Source organism: Patagioenas fasciata, chromosome 3 (genome assembly GCF_037038585.1).
Source record: "Patagioenas fasciata isolate bPatFas1 chromosome 3, bPatFas1.hap1, whole genome shotgun sequence".
Classification (NCBI taxonomy): Eukaryota; Metazoa; Chordata; class Aves; order Columbiformes; family Columbidae; genus Patagioenas; species Patagioenas fasciata.
This window is the reverse complement of record NC_092522.1, coordinates 18,980,480-18,996,465: the sequence shown is the minus strand read 5'-3', so window position 1 is coordinate 18,996,465 and position 15,986 is coordinate 18,980,480. Positions and strand designations below refer to the sequence as shown.

Genomic DNA, 15,986 nt, shown 5'->3' with positions numbered 1-15,986 from the left:
CTTACATGGAAAAGCTTTGATTTTTTTTGTTGACCACATTCCTTTTATGGGAGACCTCAATGAAGGCTTTTTGAAAAATCTACTTAAATTGAGTTGCTTTTGGACACTGGATCACATTATGCTTTCCACAGAGTGGTAATAGAAGAGCCACCTAGTCTTTTCAGTTACTTCCTTACCAGTAGGTGCAATTCCCTCTCTTGCATTATCTTGTTTATTTTTATTACCCTTGTGAATGACTCTGTCACTTCTGCTTAAGCAGAAGCAGTAACTCAATCCCTTAATAAAGCCTTAAACAACATTGCTGCTAAATGAGGTTAAGATCTATATTACATACAGCATTTGCCTTGAACCTTAATCTGTCCTCCTTCTGCAAGGATATCTGGTTACATTCAGGAATTAGTCATTCCAAATCCAGTTTCTGGAGATCATTGAGTTCCAGCCTAAATTTCAACTGACTGGACTTCTTAGGCATGATATACCATGAAGAGTCATGTCAGGGAATTTCTATTCCATTACATTAGTGTAATCAATGTTTCTTCTTTATTGGGAAAATGTAAAACAAAATGTTGCTTTCTGAACAGAAAATTGTACCGAGTTTTCTTTTAGTTATACGTGCATTGTGTTTTAATAATTTTTAATAGTATTCTGAAAAAAAAAAAGCTGTACATAAACACACCCTTTTATGTCCATCTTTGATTTAAAGAAAGTTCCCTCTTGTGCAGTTTCAAATTGAGACAGAATTTCGTCTGAACTTTAGCTTGCTTGCATTCTACATGTTTTAGAAGCAGACTTGAGCTGAATCTCTCAAATAAAGACCAAGCTGTATTTACAAGTTTTCCCAAAGCTGCAAAGGTGATGAGAGTTAGCAGTCCGATGTCCCACAGTATGCACTCTTTAAAAAGGTAAAGGGACATATTCCCTCTTCCATAATTTTATTTGCATGGAATAATAAGAATATTATCACGTATTGGAATTTTCTCACATATTAGAATGATACATTTTAAAAGTGACTAGAACACAGCCACTGAGTTGCTCCTCTACCTTGTAGCACCACTGTATTGTAGCTTTTCTCCTCTTGCCTTTGGGCAGGTCACAAGAGTCTGGAAGATGTTTTAATGCAGCCCAGAGAGCAGCTGCCATTTGAAAATGAGGCAAGTTAACATAAAATCCCCGAGTAGGTACGAGCTGTTGTTCTGGTCTCACCTGTCTGACTTTGCCTGCCATAAATCAGGGAGCACTCACATGTGCTGCTTCATCAGCAGATCCGGAGGGAAAGCAGCCCTGAGCAGATGGAGGCAATAACCTCTCCTGCCAGTGCAGCTGGAGGAGGATGTCCACCTGCAGCCAAAGGCACTCACCTGTACCACAGCCACAAATAACTCAAATAACTCCAGGATCTTGTTACCGTCCAGTTTAATTCATTAGTGCTGACAGCTGTGAGCTGGAGTGTTGTTGCTAAGGCTTAGAGCCTTGCATGGCCTGGGATTTGTGCAGGGCAATACCTTCACCTTGTGAATTTGTGACTGCATAGCTGAAAGTACTGGGAGTCTGTTGACTCATGGAGGGTAACATCCATATAAAATCTTAAGAGAGGAACTCTGCCTTGTTTGTAGTAGTTGGGCTAAACACGTCTAACTAATCTCAGGCCCCTTCTGTGGCATTTCTTGCTGCAGTTTCTTCAAGCAGCAAATCTATATTGTATTGAACATCAGCAAAACTCAGAGCTGGGCAGTTCTTGAAAGCACCTTTTTAGAGAAATAAATCACGTTTCTAAAGCACCTCTCCACCCTCAAATGCTTGTCCACTAAAAAGAAGCTTGGGTCTGGACTTGGTGCTGGTAGGTTTCTTTTGCTATTTTCCAGTACAATGAAAAGCAATTTCCACTTGAATTTTGGAAATCTGAGCAGTTATAATAGTATAAAGTACGCTAGTGACAAAGTCTGGAAGTAATTTTGGTCGGCAATTGGAAGTCTCTGTTCATAATCTCATCCTAAAACTGTAACAGATACTCAGTGCTTCACCTACAGAAAAATTAATGACTTGCACAGCATCAAAAATTGTTTGACACCACATATACATTGCTGAGTGAAGTTAGTGATTTATAACATTGCATGTGAGATGCTAATATCTAATTTACTGCATTAATCAGTGAATGCCAAATCAGTTTGCAGATTGCATGCGGATCAGTTTAATCTGTCACTTTAATTGTCAGTGAAATTTTTAATGTCGAGTTTACATTACCTGTTTTCCATACTGCATCTGCAATAGCAGCGTAGTACCTCCATAGCGCTCACGTGAAACTGTGCAGGCTCCATGGTTGCTTTTCACTACTCTCCAAATCTGAGGTTCTATCAGTTTAGTCTGTGTTTTGCTAATATTTGCACGTTTTAATACATGCCAAAAATGGAGAGAATGTTGTCAGTTCTGTCGGTGCTAACATGGTAAAAAGTTGTGTCTTTGGTGCACTGGCTGAGTGGGTACACTTCAGGGGACAGGACCAAGCTGCAATGACCCGGGGCTTCCTCAGACAAGATGCTGCATTAGCATGTGGTAATGACTCACGGGACTCTGTCATCTTCCGTGCTTCTCATTAGCAGTTGGTGATACACTCAGAATAGCCTTTCACTTGAGAGCCTCCATGTGTCACACAAGGGTAAGCAGCATCTCCATTTTTATCCTACATTTGTTAAAAATGCAACTTAGAAGGGAAAAAACTACATTTTAATACCTTTTCCCTGGACTTCAGTTTTTTGTTGTTTTTTTTTTTTTATATATATATATATTAATTTTTTTATTTGAAACAGTGTTAAAAGGCATAAAATAAGGATGAAAAATCTGAAATGAAACAAATTTTGATAACAAATATCCTGCAGCTAACCAATATTTTATTCCAGGTCAAATAAAATCTTTTGCAGTAATGCTGAGCAAATGTTTTTTTCTTCTACAGGGGACATTTTCATTTTAGATAGTTCTTAAAAATGAGATTTTTTTTTCTGTGCACACAAATATATGTAATTTACATAGTGCTAGTTCTGAACAATAATGGAGCCCCATATCTGTCTTTCTGTCATGGGCAGCAAGATGGAACCTTGAAGAAGTGAAGAGACTTATCCAAGATCACAGCATAAGAGCCAGTTCGGAAATCCTGATCCTCTGATTCCATATTTGATAGGTGGCATTTCTGAAGGTGATTGATTTGCTCACAACTCAAGGCCCCTGCACACACAAATGGAGTGCTGATTTGACATACCTCAAAACATGGTGCTGGGCTGCTGTGTTTTGTCTGCTTTTCACTCAGCCCTTGCTTATTTAATTTTTTCTTCCTTTTGTTGGGTGGAGGATGCCAGGGTTTTTATTTCCAAGAACACCCTGAATGAGCTTGTAACTTAGTTATGGTCCATCTGGAAGAAGCCTAGTGACTGCTGAGATACCTTTAACTTCTACTTTTTGCTAGCAGAGATGAACAAAGTTATCCAGACATCCGCCCAGCAGGGTTGTCACTGAACCAAACAGGAGAGCGAGGTAAAATAGACATAGGATGGATGAGTTCTCACAACGTGGAAAAACTTTGAACTGTTACTGTCTGTGTTGAAACTGCTTCATACACAAGGGGGCGATAATTTGGATTTGCTACCCTGTATTCGGCAGGTCTTAGTTTGCTTAGGTATCCTACTGTTGTGCTGAAAACCTTTCAGAAAACACAGAGGTTGTAGCCCATGAACCTGACTGCCATGGACATAGAGGCCTCTGAGCTTTTTATGTTACTGCCTGTCGAACAGTGGATCATTGATTTTATCCATAGGAGATGCTAGGGCAAGGCACTTTTATCATCTTTGTGATACCTCGTCGACAGACTCTTTAAAATTAAATTGCTCACTGAAAAGCAGCGGTCATTGCCTGTAGGGTAGGAAGGAAGGACACGGTCAAAGTAGCTTTGAGAGCCTTTGCTGGAAGTGCTGCTGTGTGAGAGTCCTGCTGCTGTTTGTCAAGAAATCCTGGAAAAGGGAGCAAGGCATTTTTCCTGGTTCAAGTACAAATTCCAGGGCAGTTGATTTTGTTGATAGGATTTCACCAGACTTTCTGAATGTAGATTCCCCATGCACTGTGGGTTACACTCCAGGCTGTGAGGTAGTCAGTGATGTGAGTAGTTGGCCGGTGACATTCATTATAGCTGGTGAACTGCGTCCACATCCCATTAACTTAAAGCCCCAGGAGGGCTGGAAGTCAGGTATTTTAACTGTTCTCTTTGTAAAAATATATAGCGGGTATCTAACACCTTTGCACTTGGTATAACTTAACTGTACCATGGAGAGGAACATGGGCAGCTTAAGATGAATGGAAGTACAAACAGCAACCCATGGATCACAGTAAAAAGCAGGAAGACTTTGTGTTCCCTAAGATGGCTGACTTTCCCAAGATGGCTGCTGCTTACCTAGAAGGCCTGATGAAATGCGTACTCATTATTTGGTCTTTTAAATTGATGCTTCAAGACCAAGGGTAGACACATCTAAATATAAAATACCTTTTAGGTCTCCCCTAATCTGTTTTATGGCCAAAAGAAAGTTTAGTGTTTCTTTTTTATTATTCAGTGTGTTTATGCAGTTTGTGCTGTCAAGTGAGTCCTGTCCAGTACACCTTGTTAAGTGTAACCCTCTCCTAAACTGCTGAGGTTTTTTTCCAACATTTCCTTTCAAGCTGCACCACAGTCCAGTAGATCTTTGGTGGAAACTATACAGAATTTCATTATTTCCTGAAACTGATTCATTTTTCTGTCCTCTTCATGTCTTATATGTCTAATTATTTTTTGACTGCAAGTCAGTCAGACTGCATGGCTGAGTTGGGTTCTGTGTTGGGTTCATGTCATTTCCAGGTGCTCTGCTTGTCCTTCTGGACCTTCCCATAATTATTTATGGCCAGTGTACTACCTCTGTTTGCCCTCAGACCAGACTAACCCTATTTCCTTTGCAATAGGGCTAGCAGACCCTGTTTTATATTCTCTTTTTATTACTTGTTTTGTACCCAAATGTTTATGTTTTCTAGGTCTCGATGAAGAATGAGCGATAAGCTGTGTGTCCTCATCTCTATTTTGTATAATGAATCATTTTGCAGTTATAAAGGATTTAGTTATAAAGGATTTGTCTGCCAGGAAGAGGTACATTTGCATTGTAGAGATAGATTTATCTGGAATCAACAAGGTGTTATGCTTTCCTGAAAGCTACCTAGCTGGGAGAAGCATTTTACATAGTAACAGCATCAGAAAATTTGTGAGATTTTAATACTGTTGCTGATGATAGCTAAGAGATTAATTAATGGCCAACTGAATCAGTTAGCAAAATGGAGGGGAAAGGGCTTGGAAGAACCTTGAAGGGGAGCTTGCACACAACAGAAAGCCTATTGGCAAAGTGGGTAGAAAGGAATATTTTGGGTTGACATACATTTTATGGTGCTGAATTTAAACATGAGAGCAGTAAAAGAAATAGTTGTCAGTTCTGAGTAATTGTGTAAAATTTTCTGAGAGTTTGATTGCACAGTCTTAAAATCTAGAGTCATAAAGAGAGAAAAGACATGTTCTGTCTCCTTGATCTGCCTTTACACACAGTAACTGTTTTATTAAGATTCTATCACAGTGTTAAAATGAATACAAGAGCCATTTTAATATTATTTAACATTTGTCTAGCTATTCTACTGTGGCTAGCAACCCACAGGCATCTCATCCTCACGGCACGGTAATTCTGAGCAATGATACTGGTCAACTCTTATTGCAATTCTTTCTGTGCCTCAGTAGATGTTTGGGAAAGAGATCTTGCATGGAAAGCATTAACCAAAGTGTCCTTTAACATACCACAAGACAGTAGAGAGATTGCCTTAAAACTGGGTGGTCATCTTGTAATTGTAATGTCATCCTTTCTGGTGTTTTTTCCCTAATATCTTCAGTACATACCTTGGCTTACACAGAGCTGATTGCTTTGTTCTTCGCTGACATCTGTTTTTTTTCTGTAAGCGTTCCCTGTTTGTAAGTCTTCCCATGTTCAAAGATTAGCAGAAATCCTCCAGCAGAAACACAAACTCCAGGCAGGAGTCCTTCTCCAGGCTTTTTTTGATGCTGAGAGCCATTGACCTTCAGCAGTTACACTCCTGGGATAATTTCATTCAAGTGCAGCAAGGCCTTGAAGCACAGCCTGACACACGAGAGCAAAGAAGGGCTGCTTCTCCATCCCCCCGGACTGGCTTCAGAGCACTGAGACATAGGCAATTGTCAGTGCATTCAGCTGGAAGAGTCACCAGTGAGTCACAGCATCCACCAACAGACGGATGTTAGGGATGTGTGGAGCTGGGGTAGCACTGCAGCATTTCCTCTGGCTTCCCTGGGGCTGAAAGCTGGGTAGCCTCCGTCCCTTCCAGTGGCAAGCCGGTGATGTGTCACCAATACTATTGCTCTCCCTCACAACAAGCGCTCATGTGCAATTTCATTTTGCTTATGCTTTCAGTTTTTGAGGTATTATTGCTGAGTTTTTCCACAAAGTGGAGTATTGCAAAGGTTGGCACAATGGAGAGGGGCACGACATGAAACTTTCTTCCCCAGCAAGCTCCTGCTTCTGCCTGGAACAGCTATTGCTCTTTCACTCAGGGGCCAGCACAGGAAAGCATTTGGCTGTGATGTGAGGATGCATCACTGCACCCTGCTGAAAGGGACCGCGTCAGCTCGTGGTGGTGCTGATTCGTGATATTCCACCCACCTCCCCCAGCAACTGATCTGCAGTAAGGCCATCAACCTTAATTCAATACTACTGACAGCTGAAGGAGAGATACTGCTTTAGACAGTTATAGAAGCAGAATTGCATTTTAGAAATGAAAAATAAGATTCCTATCTAAAATGACGTTTGAATACAATTAAGTGTCTTACCTCTGTTTGTGGTTTTCTTGACAGGGCATACAAATATACCTCTGTTGACTGTTTTGGCAGTGCTAAAAGTAAATGACTGAGAGATTACTGAGATGCAACTATTGCAGGGTTTAGAAAAGGTTATATGTGACCTACACGGAATCAGCTCTTGATGCGGTCTTCTCCAATCTCTCCTTTCCGTGGCTGTTTTCTTGCATCTGGGCAACTTCAGTCCAACTGGTAGAGGTAGAGCAGGAGTCGAAGAGTTACCCTGGTTTGGGCAATTTATTGTCTCATTTAAGTAACTGAAATTGGTTGATGTGTGCTTCAGTTTCCTCATCTTTACAATATTATTGATTTTTTTTGTGGTGTTTTTAGGAACCAATAATCGAAAAAAATCCACTATGCAGTGTTGGTTGTGCTTGGGACTGAGGGGCCTGAACAGGCAAAGATAAAACTTACTTTAATAATTGAAAATGGATTTAAACCAAACCCTTCTCAGAAGCAAAATGTGGAAAATTACGTGTGTTTCCTGTCTAACCAGCTCTTATAGTTTACCCAAGAGGCACACATGAAGTTTGGAAGCACTATTTTCACGTCCTTTCTCCAGCAGCCTTGTTTTATTTCATATTCAGCTCCATGTCTGACGTTGAGAGTGGCCCTGTGTTAAATCTGCTCCTGTTGTCTATAAATAAGCTTAGCGATCTTAACCACCTCATGATTGTGTCAGCGCCTGCCGCATGTGGCAAGTGCCATTCATCTTCCAGCACCGGCAATCAGTCCGGCCGGCGTTTCCCGGGGGTGAGCTTGCTGCCTGAAAAGAGACGGGTTCCCAGCCTATTCAGACCTGGAGAGGCCTGATGGGAATGGCAGAGCTAATAATAGAAGTTGAACCTTTTTATTTTCCCTCTCCAAGGTTTGTATGTTGAAAAATTCACTGAAAAATCACAGAAAAGGCTTTTTGGCCTTTATTTTTTTATTTTGAACCAGTTCCTTACTGTTATAAATACAGTAATCACTGCTTTTAGGAGAGATATGAAAGCTGGGGGTAGGGTTTTGTTGTTGGTGGTGATGGTTTGTTGGGGTTTTTTTCATCTCACAAATATGCAACAGTACTTGAGAGAAAAGGGAATCAAATAGCAAACGCAGTCTGATATCGAAACAAGGGCAACAAAAAACAACCAAAATAAATGAAATTTGGGTTTTTAACAAAATTACTCTATCTCATTGTATAGTTTGAAGGCAGGATGTTCATATTTAGGGATAAGAACCATAAAGATCTGCTGTGTGAGATGAAATTTTTAAAAAAGCCCAATTACTATACATGCACGGTGTTTCATAGGTATTTGGGAATAAGTATTTTCCATCTCTTTTGGTCCTTTACAATTTTGAAGATACTGCAGAATGTATAATTACCACTGCATGCTGAAAAATCAGACTCCTTTGTAAAATTCGCTGCTTCTGTTTACTTGCTTACTATTAGTTTTTGGATGTGCTGTTGGAGATGCTTATTCATTGGTTAGCAAATCACGGGAAAAAATACATATGTTACCTTGAGTCCTAATGAAAACAAAAAAGTAGCTAAATTTTGTGCAAGCTTAATAGGGAAAAACATTATCATCTCATTTGTTGCACTCAACAATTATTTGCTGTCTCAGGAGCTATGAAGATAAATATTAGATCCTAAGTCAACTTCTCTAATTGAAAAATGCAGAAGTGTGAAATATAGCTGAATTTCTTATTCCACATTCTGATTTCATTATAGTTTTAAGGAAGCTAGTTGTTGCTGTTAGTTCAGGAAGGCTACATCACACCAACATTAACGTTGGGAAGTCATTCAGTCAAAAGGCAGGAAAATGAACTAGACCTGGTCAAAGGCATTTCCAAGAGAACGTGGCGGGCCTGGCTGCTCTGAATGCTGCACGGCTCTGTGGAAAGTTCATGCTGCCGAAACGTGGCAGTGAACACGTGCCGGCTCCTTGGGTGTGCTGTGGAGCTTGCTTTGGTGTAAGCAATCATACAGGCATTAGACAAGGCTGAAGGAGCAGATGTTTTAAAATTTGTATACTAAGCATAATATCCCTACTTTGAAACAGCAGCAGTAGAGAGGGAAAACAGTTAGAACTGAGCTGGCTGAATTATTGACATGTGTGAGTTCCAAATCAGTAAGTTTCCACCTCAGTTTCCTGATCAGTATTTTATCTTTGTCTGAATTTACATTTTTAAATTTTTTGGGTTTATGATGATGTTTAGTTATGTGTTGAAACCTCTTAAGTCAGTATTTCCAACCCAGAATTGTTTTGAAACTTTTGTTCTGTGAGAAATTTGGGCATTTATATTTTATGTTTAGATACATTTTGAAATGTTGACATTTTCCATGAAATGAAAAATCTGTCTCTGTGTGGCTCTAATGAGCAAGATTTCTCTCCTTGAAGTGGTTCACTGTGGGAAGGCTGCGCCCTCAGTGTGCAGGGCAGGGGCTGCTCCCTCAATGGGAAGTTATTTACTGTCCTGCCTTCATCAGCTCTGTGGCCCTGTTCATTTTATACTGTAAATTATTCAAACTGCACTCTGAAGATAGAGTAAATAATTTCCTGACAGGTTTTCTTCATAGCTCTGTTATCGTAACATCTTAGTTCCTTACAAATGTTAATTAAATGAACATCACAGAGCTCTTGTGATGAGTTTATTCCCATCTTATGTATAGGAAGTGAAATAAGAAAATTAAAGCCAATGTTTGTAACTGGAAAAATGGGTAAGCTTCAGGCATATACAAACATGTGCTGCTTTTTCTGCCTGTGTGAGGCAGCCTAATAAAAAGAGATGGCCTCCTCCTACAAATGTGGCTTCACTTGCATCCTTAGGCAATGACAGCAACAGTAACGAAGCTGCTACAGAGATTAAAGCCAGAAATTATGAAGTGTTGACTAATTTTGGCTGCCTGGTGTGAGAAACCTGGAGCCCAGTCTTTTTTCAAAGCATTTTTTGAGGACATTGTGTTTTCCAAGTATCTCTCTCACTGGTCTCATTTGCAGCTGTGACCACTTGGCTTCTTTGCAGATCTGAATACAGGTGTCCTGGGGTGGGTGCCTGGAACACGAGAGCAGCGGAGCTTGCTGTGAAAGTTTTGATTTATATCATCTGCCCTGTATCCTATTAGAGTTCAATGGCCATTTGCCAAGGATGGCTTCTGTTCCCTTAAACACGAACTCATCTTTCTCTTCTTCCACTTTCTTAACTCCTTTATTTCACACCTTCCAACTTCTCTAATGGTAAAAGCAGGAGTATTAATGACTTGTATCAATAGAAATTTTTTTTTTTTTTTCTAGAATATGGCTTTCGTCAGCACCAAGTGAGCCATCAGCCTTCCAATGTCTGCACTGCTATAAGGCTGGAGGGTTGGAGATGCAGAGTGAGGAAATGATGTGCCTGTCAGAAATGGCGAGTCATAAAAAATCCATAATCAGAAACTCCCCAGAATTCTCACTATCCCTTTTAGCTAGACACCAGCTTTCCTTTGTTTCACACAACCTTTAAATCCCCCAAGGACTCTCTTTTTAAATATCTCTGAGTTGAGGCCTTGAACTCAAACCAAAGAAGGAGCAGATGAAATTGAGAAGTTAATGAGAAATACTTGTGACAGACAAGCATTGTCAGTGAGGTTGCACAATCCCTGGGTTTTGGTGGCATTTAGTGGATGAATGTTAGGCTGCAGCACTAGCCCATTAGAAAGTATTTTAAAGAGGTGTAGTTAAGTAGTAGGAAAGTTTCTCTTTTTTGAGAGGTAGCACGTATGGTGAGATAAGCATGGTGGATTTCCTTGGGTAGGTATTTCTTACTACATACATGCAATTCAAAATGGAAGTTTTTCACCTTGTGTGCAGACAAGGTCTTGCCCCAAGAACCACTGGAGTCAGTTCAGCTGCATCCAGCTGGGATCCTTGGGGACAGTTCAGGGAGCAGCTTCTTCTTGGTAAAACATGCATGTGGGTGCACATTCATCCCAGGTCTTTGCAATTGCTGCCCACCTGTTTTTGCAGAATACAAATGACAAGGTTTTTAAGCGACAACCAAGTACTGCCCTATTAAGCTCTCTGTTTTAATGTGTGCAGAGTAGGAGAGCTTTACCTTATTGTGTTGGTCCCAAAAACTTTCAGTAGCATTAACAATTACGGCCTGAGAAGTTGAATGTAACACATGAAGGTATAATTATGTTCAACTGGATTAATTCTGCATGGTAATTAGCAGCGTAACCAGTTTGCAAGATAAGGAATACCTTTGTGAATGCCTGTAAGAACTTCAGTCTTCTGTCCCTCCTGACCAAGTGTGATGTCAGTAAGTTGGAGGTTCCCATTTTGCAGCGATCAGGTATCACAGTCTTCCTGGCCACATCCCTCAGAGCCAACTTCACTGGAACTTGCCAGCACAGTTCTATTTCTGTGCTGGTCAAGGGAGCGGGGAGGAGAGAAGAGGCAACCCAAGTCGCAGAAAATCTGCTGAGGAGTGAAATACATTCCCTTTGGCCCCACAATCTGAGCAGTAAGTTGCTTATCTCATGTTAGGCTAAGACACGTGATTTTGCCCTTTTGTGCTAATCCTGCTACATGGAAATGAAGTCCAAAAGCGTGGGCAGTCGAGAACCCAGGCTGTCATTTGTGTCCAGGGTCTGGTACTGGGTTTGAACACTGCCAAGGTTGGATTGTGTTCAGAAGCAGGACCTGGGAGGTACAAAGTCAGCATGTGTTCCCCAAGGAGATGTTTGTTTCTCCTTTCAATTTAGAGCCTGAAATGCCATTTGTTTAATGTTGCTGTTTAAATAATGATTTATAAGACTCCAGGCCAGCCATGGTGCAGCTTAATGACTGCTATAATTTATGTATGCCACTGGCTATATAAACACTGCTGTAACTATAAAGGATGTCTCCCACAAATTTTGCCTTGATACTGATTTGATACCATTCATTTTCCTTTCCTTGCACATCTTTTGTGTGTGTTGGTTGAGGCCACTTGACTCAGTGATCCAGGTCATTTTGGCTCACCTTGCCAGGAGTCATTTGGGCTGGGAAATGAAAAGAGCAAATATCTATTTTTGTTACAAAATATTTTAATTAAGAATCAAGTTTTCTTGAGCTTGGATGCAAACAGCTGCATCAAGTGGCCTATTAAAAAGGTCATTTTTATTTGGGCTTTTTTGGTTATCCATTTGTTCTACTAGTTAATCATCTCTTTTATCCAATTCATTTTGCGTTTGTGCACACAGTAGGCAAACAAAAAAGAGACAGGAATAAGTCAAGCATTGTCACAGAGCCCAGCCGTTCCCCAGGCTTCAGCTTTGCTATTTGTGTTCTCTAACCTATACAAGGAGCATGTATATACGCATCTAATGTAAATCTGAGCTAATTCAAGCCCCGTCTCCACAGAGATGAATGAGCATGCAAATCTGCTGCTTTGTTTTGGAGGAAAAGCTCCTGGAATTGCTTGATGTCTAGTTGCAGCCGATGGCTTTTGAATACAACAGTCAGTTGACTTCAGGAGATTTGTGCTCCTGGGCTGCAACAAAGACAACTGGGAAGACAGTAGGTGCTCTTGAATGCTTTGGTTCTGTTATAAATAGTGTTAATGCAGTAATGTGCTTGGAAAACTGAGTGCCTTTAGAAAGTTAAATGAATTGAGTAAACAGAAAAACTCCATTGCCTACAGTAACCCCTCCTCTGAATCTCCGCATATCGTATCCCAGCAGCTGCTGGGATAAAATATGGACGTTGCTGAAAAGATTGCAGATGAACTGAGTGGGCCGTGAGAGCTGGTAGTAAACGTGGGTGTTTCTTCAAAACCATTTGTGCAGTAATTCAGAAAGACAAAAGTACTTCTGATTTCGCGTAAAACTTTTTAAGAGTGTCATGATGTTACTAACCTCATGGAAGTGCTCTGGGCCTTGTTGCTTAACTTTTCTTTAGGTGATGCTTCCAGCAACATGGTACCATATAGGTTCATTGCATACCCCTAGGAGAAGGGATCACCTGCTGAGTTACCAGAGTTACTTCCTATGGTTTTCTGGCATCGTTTGCACACTGACCTGAGCCCACTGTGACTGACTTGTGACATGCGAAGAGCTTTGCTTCTGACGCAGGGAAGGCTCTCAGCGGTGTCTCCAAGAGTGCACTTTTGCAAGGAGCACGGCAAGGCCAAGGAAGATATCTTCTCATTGCTTTAAACCCTCACTGAGGGGCCTGCAGAAATTGTTAGCAGCCAGCTCTGAGTTACTTGGTCTATTTTTTCTCCAAAGCTCTCCTCTGTAGTCAGCCTTGACCCTGACTGAAATACAAGGGCACTGTGCAGCCCGTATGCGGCAAGCCAAAATTGCTCAAAGGCAGGTGAAAAAAATTGAGCTGACAATAACACAGAGCACCCTTTTCAGGAGCCAGGGTCCTTTATTAAAAAGGTTTGGCATGTATTCCCCCCACTCCTGAATTGATTTGCGCCATAAAATGAGCCTGAAGAGAAATAGTGGTTGTTTTCCTACATGCTTCATTAATTTTTAGTTTTGGCAGGCAATATAAATAAAAGTATCAAGTGCACATCTAATTGAATCACCAGTGATTCCCAACTCCCTGTAGTACCAGGGAACATGATGTAGCTGTGCTGTTTAGCAAGCACAGATGAGTTAGGCAAACAGTGGCTCAGTCTGCCCACAGGCTTTGGTTTAATCTTGAGTATTTACCCATTTAATATGAGACAGGGCAGGAGCTGTTGCAGTGTGGGGTTTTCAGCACAGACCTCTTCCTACCTCTAGGAGCAGTGAACTGGAAGCACATCTTTGCAGAAAGTCAGGAGGTTCCAATTAATTGCACCTACACCCAGATTTTTGTGGAAGGGCCCTTGCACTTCTCAAGCTTGACCTCCTCCATACATGCTGACTGTATGATGTTGCTAAACTAATTCCTGCCTCCTTCAGATGGCTGATCTAGACCATCTATCTCTTAAAAAAATAAAAAAGACCTTGTCCTAAGTAGCTCACTTGGCCAAAATCAAAGGATGAGAAAACTCCTATAGGTAAGGAAAATTATACCCCCTGGGCTGGATGATCTCTGACTCCTCAGCTGTCAAGGGAACTGAGTGCCTTCAGAAAAAGAAGTACTCAAGTTCATTTCTGAGTGGATGGTACTGGCCTCTAATTATAATGTTCAGTGATCTCTTTTCATAAGAATTGGCTCCTTTCCACATTGCTAGCTGCCTTTCACTGCTTGGCATAGGTAAAATGTATTAGCGATTTTGGTATCTTGGTAGTTATAGTCTGCTGTGGGCTCCCTGACTCAAGAGGAGGGGAGTGCAGGATGCATGAGCAGGAGTGAGTATAGAAGAGAAAGAAAACGACAAGCAGAGATCAGGCTGTCTTCTCTCTTGCAGCGAGGATATAACAATGTGAGATATCTAAGTCATAGGTAGTATGTGCTGACAGGAGGGCATGATGAAAGCTTGTGTTCTTTCCAAGCCATGTAGTCATGTTGTTCCTGAGCTAGATAGAGAAGCTAGACTTTAGGACTGTCAGTATAGCAGTAAATTCACACATAATTAAAAATCTGTCATGTGTATTGTGCTGGTTTTGAGAAGTACCACAGAGCAGACTGCAGGATTTCAACCCTCTTTTCAAGGGTCAAAGATGGCTTCCAAGTTAAAATATCAGGAACGCCTGGGGAACTGAAGGTCACCATTAGGTGGACTACTAGATATTTAACAAGATTAAACAGGCCAAACAAAACAAAATAATTACTTTGTCACATAATTACTGGGTTGAAGGAATTTCACAAGGTGTTTTCCTCTTTGGTGCTCCCCAGGATCCTATGACCTGTTGGAGAAGAAGGCCCTTCAGTAACCTAAAGTGGTTTTTGTTTTCTTTTTCTCTAGGATCTGCCTCTGGCTCAAAAATGTCTCTGGAGGGTTCCTTCAGCTGCTGGAACGGAACGGCGATCAGGCTGGGGCAGGCGTGTGACTTCATCAGGGACTGCGCCCAGGGAGAAGATGAGGGAGAAATGTGCAGTGAGTAAAACGGAACCCCCAGGCTGCAGCCTCCTTTTCCAAAAGCACTGATCCTTCTGAATGCTAATGCCTGAGGCTTTAGCACTAATTTAGCACTAACAAAAGACCAGTATGCTGACCAGTATCTATAGGCAGTTTTACTGGATGTTTGTCTGGAGCAGACCATTTGAAACGTTCCTTTACTCACTTACATTACAGAATCACAGAATGTTAGGGATTGGAAGGGACCTTGGAAGATCATCCAGTCCAATCCCCCTGCCACAGCAGGAACACCCAGATGAGGTTACACAGGGAGGTGTCCAGGCGGGTTTTGAATATCTCCAGAGAAGGAGATTCCACAACCTCCCTGGGCAGCCTGTTCCAGTGTTTTGTCACCCTCACTGTGAAGAAGTTTCTTCTCAAATTTAAGTAGAACCTCTCGTGTTCCAGTTTGAACCCATTGCCCCTTGTGCTATCATTGGTTGTCACTGAGAAGAGCCTTGCTCCATCCTTGTGACACTCACTCTTTGTATATCCGTAAACATTAATGAGGTCACCCCTCAGTCTTCTCCAAGCTAAAGAGCCCCAGCTCCCTCAGCCTTTCCTCATAAGGGAGATGCTCCACTCCCTTCAGCATCTTTGCTGCCCTGCGCTGGACTCTCTCCAGCAGTTCCCTGTCCTTCCTGAACTGAGGGGCCCAGAACTGGACACAATATTCCAGATGTGTTCTCACCAGGGCAGAGTAGAGGGGAAGGAGAACCTCTCTGGACCTACTGACCACCCCCTTCTAATACACCCCAGGATGCCATTGGCCTTCCTGGCCACAAGGGCACAGTGCTGGCTCATGGTCATCCTGCTGTCCACCAGGACCCCCAGGTCCCTTTCCCCTACGCTGCTCTCCAACAGGTCATTCCCCAACTTATACTGGAACCTGGGGTTGTTCCTACCCAGATACAAGACTCTACACTTTCCTTTGTTATATTTCATTAAATTAGTTCTGCAGCAGGTTCTTACAATGCTCTTAGTGCTTTATCTCTTCTAAAGTCCTGATCAAAAATGCAAATGAAGTATAGCCTGAATAGCTAGA

At 41.6% G+C, this 15,986-nt stretch overlaps 1 protein-coding gene across 1 annotated transcript in view; it reads left to right on the top strand.

Moving 5' to 3' along the window:
• Nucleotides 1–15,986, top strand: part of LOC136099685 (ALK tyrosine kinase receptor-like) — a 38,215-nt gene that overhangs the window by 12,774 nt on the left and 9,455 nt on the right. Inside the window, exon 2 of the mRNA XM_065834104.2 lies at nt 14,789–14,920. Within this exon, the coding sequence (XP_065690176.2) occupies nt 14,789–14,920 (132 nt within the window). The remainder of the gene's footprint in view (nt 1–14,788; nt 14,921–15,986) is intronic.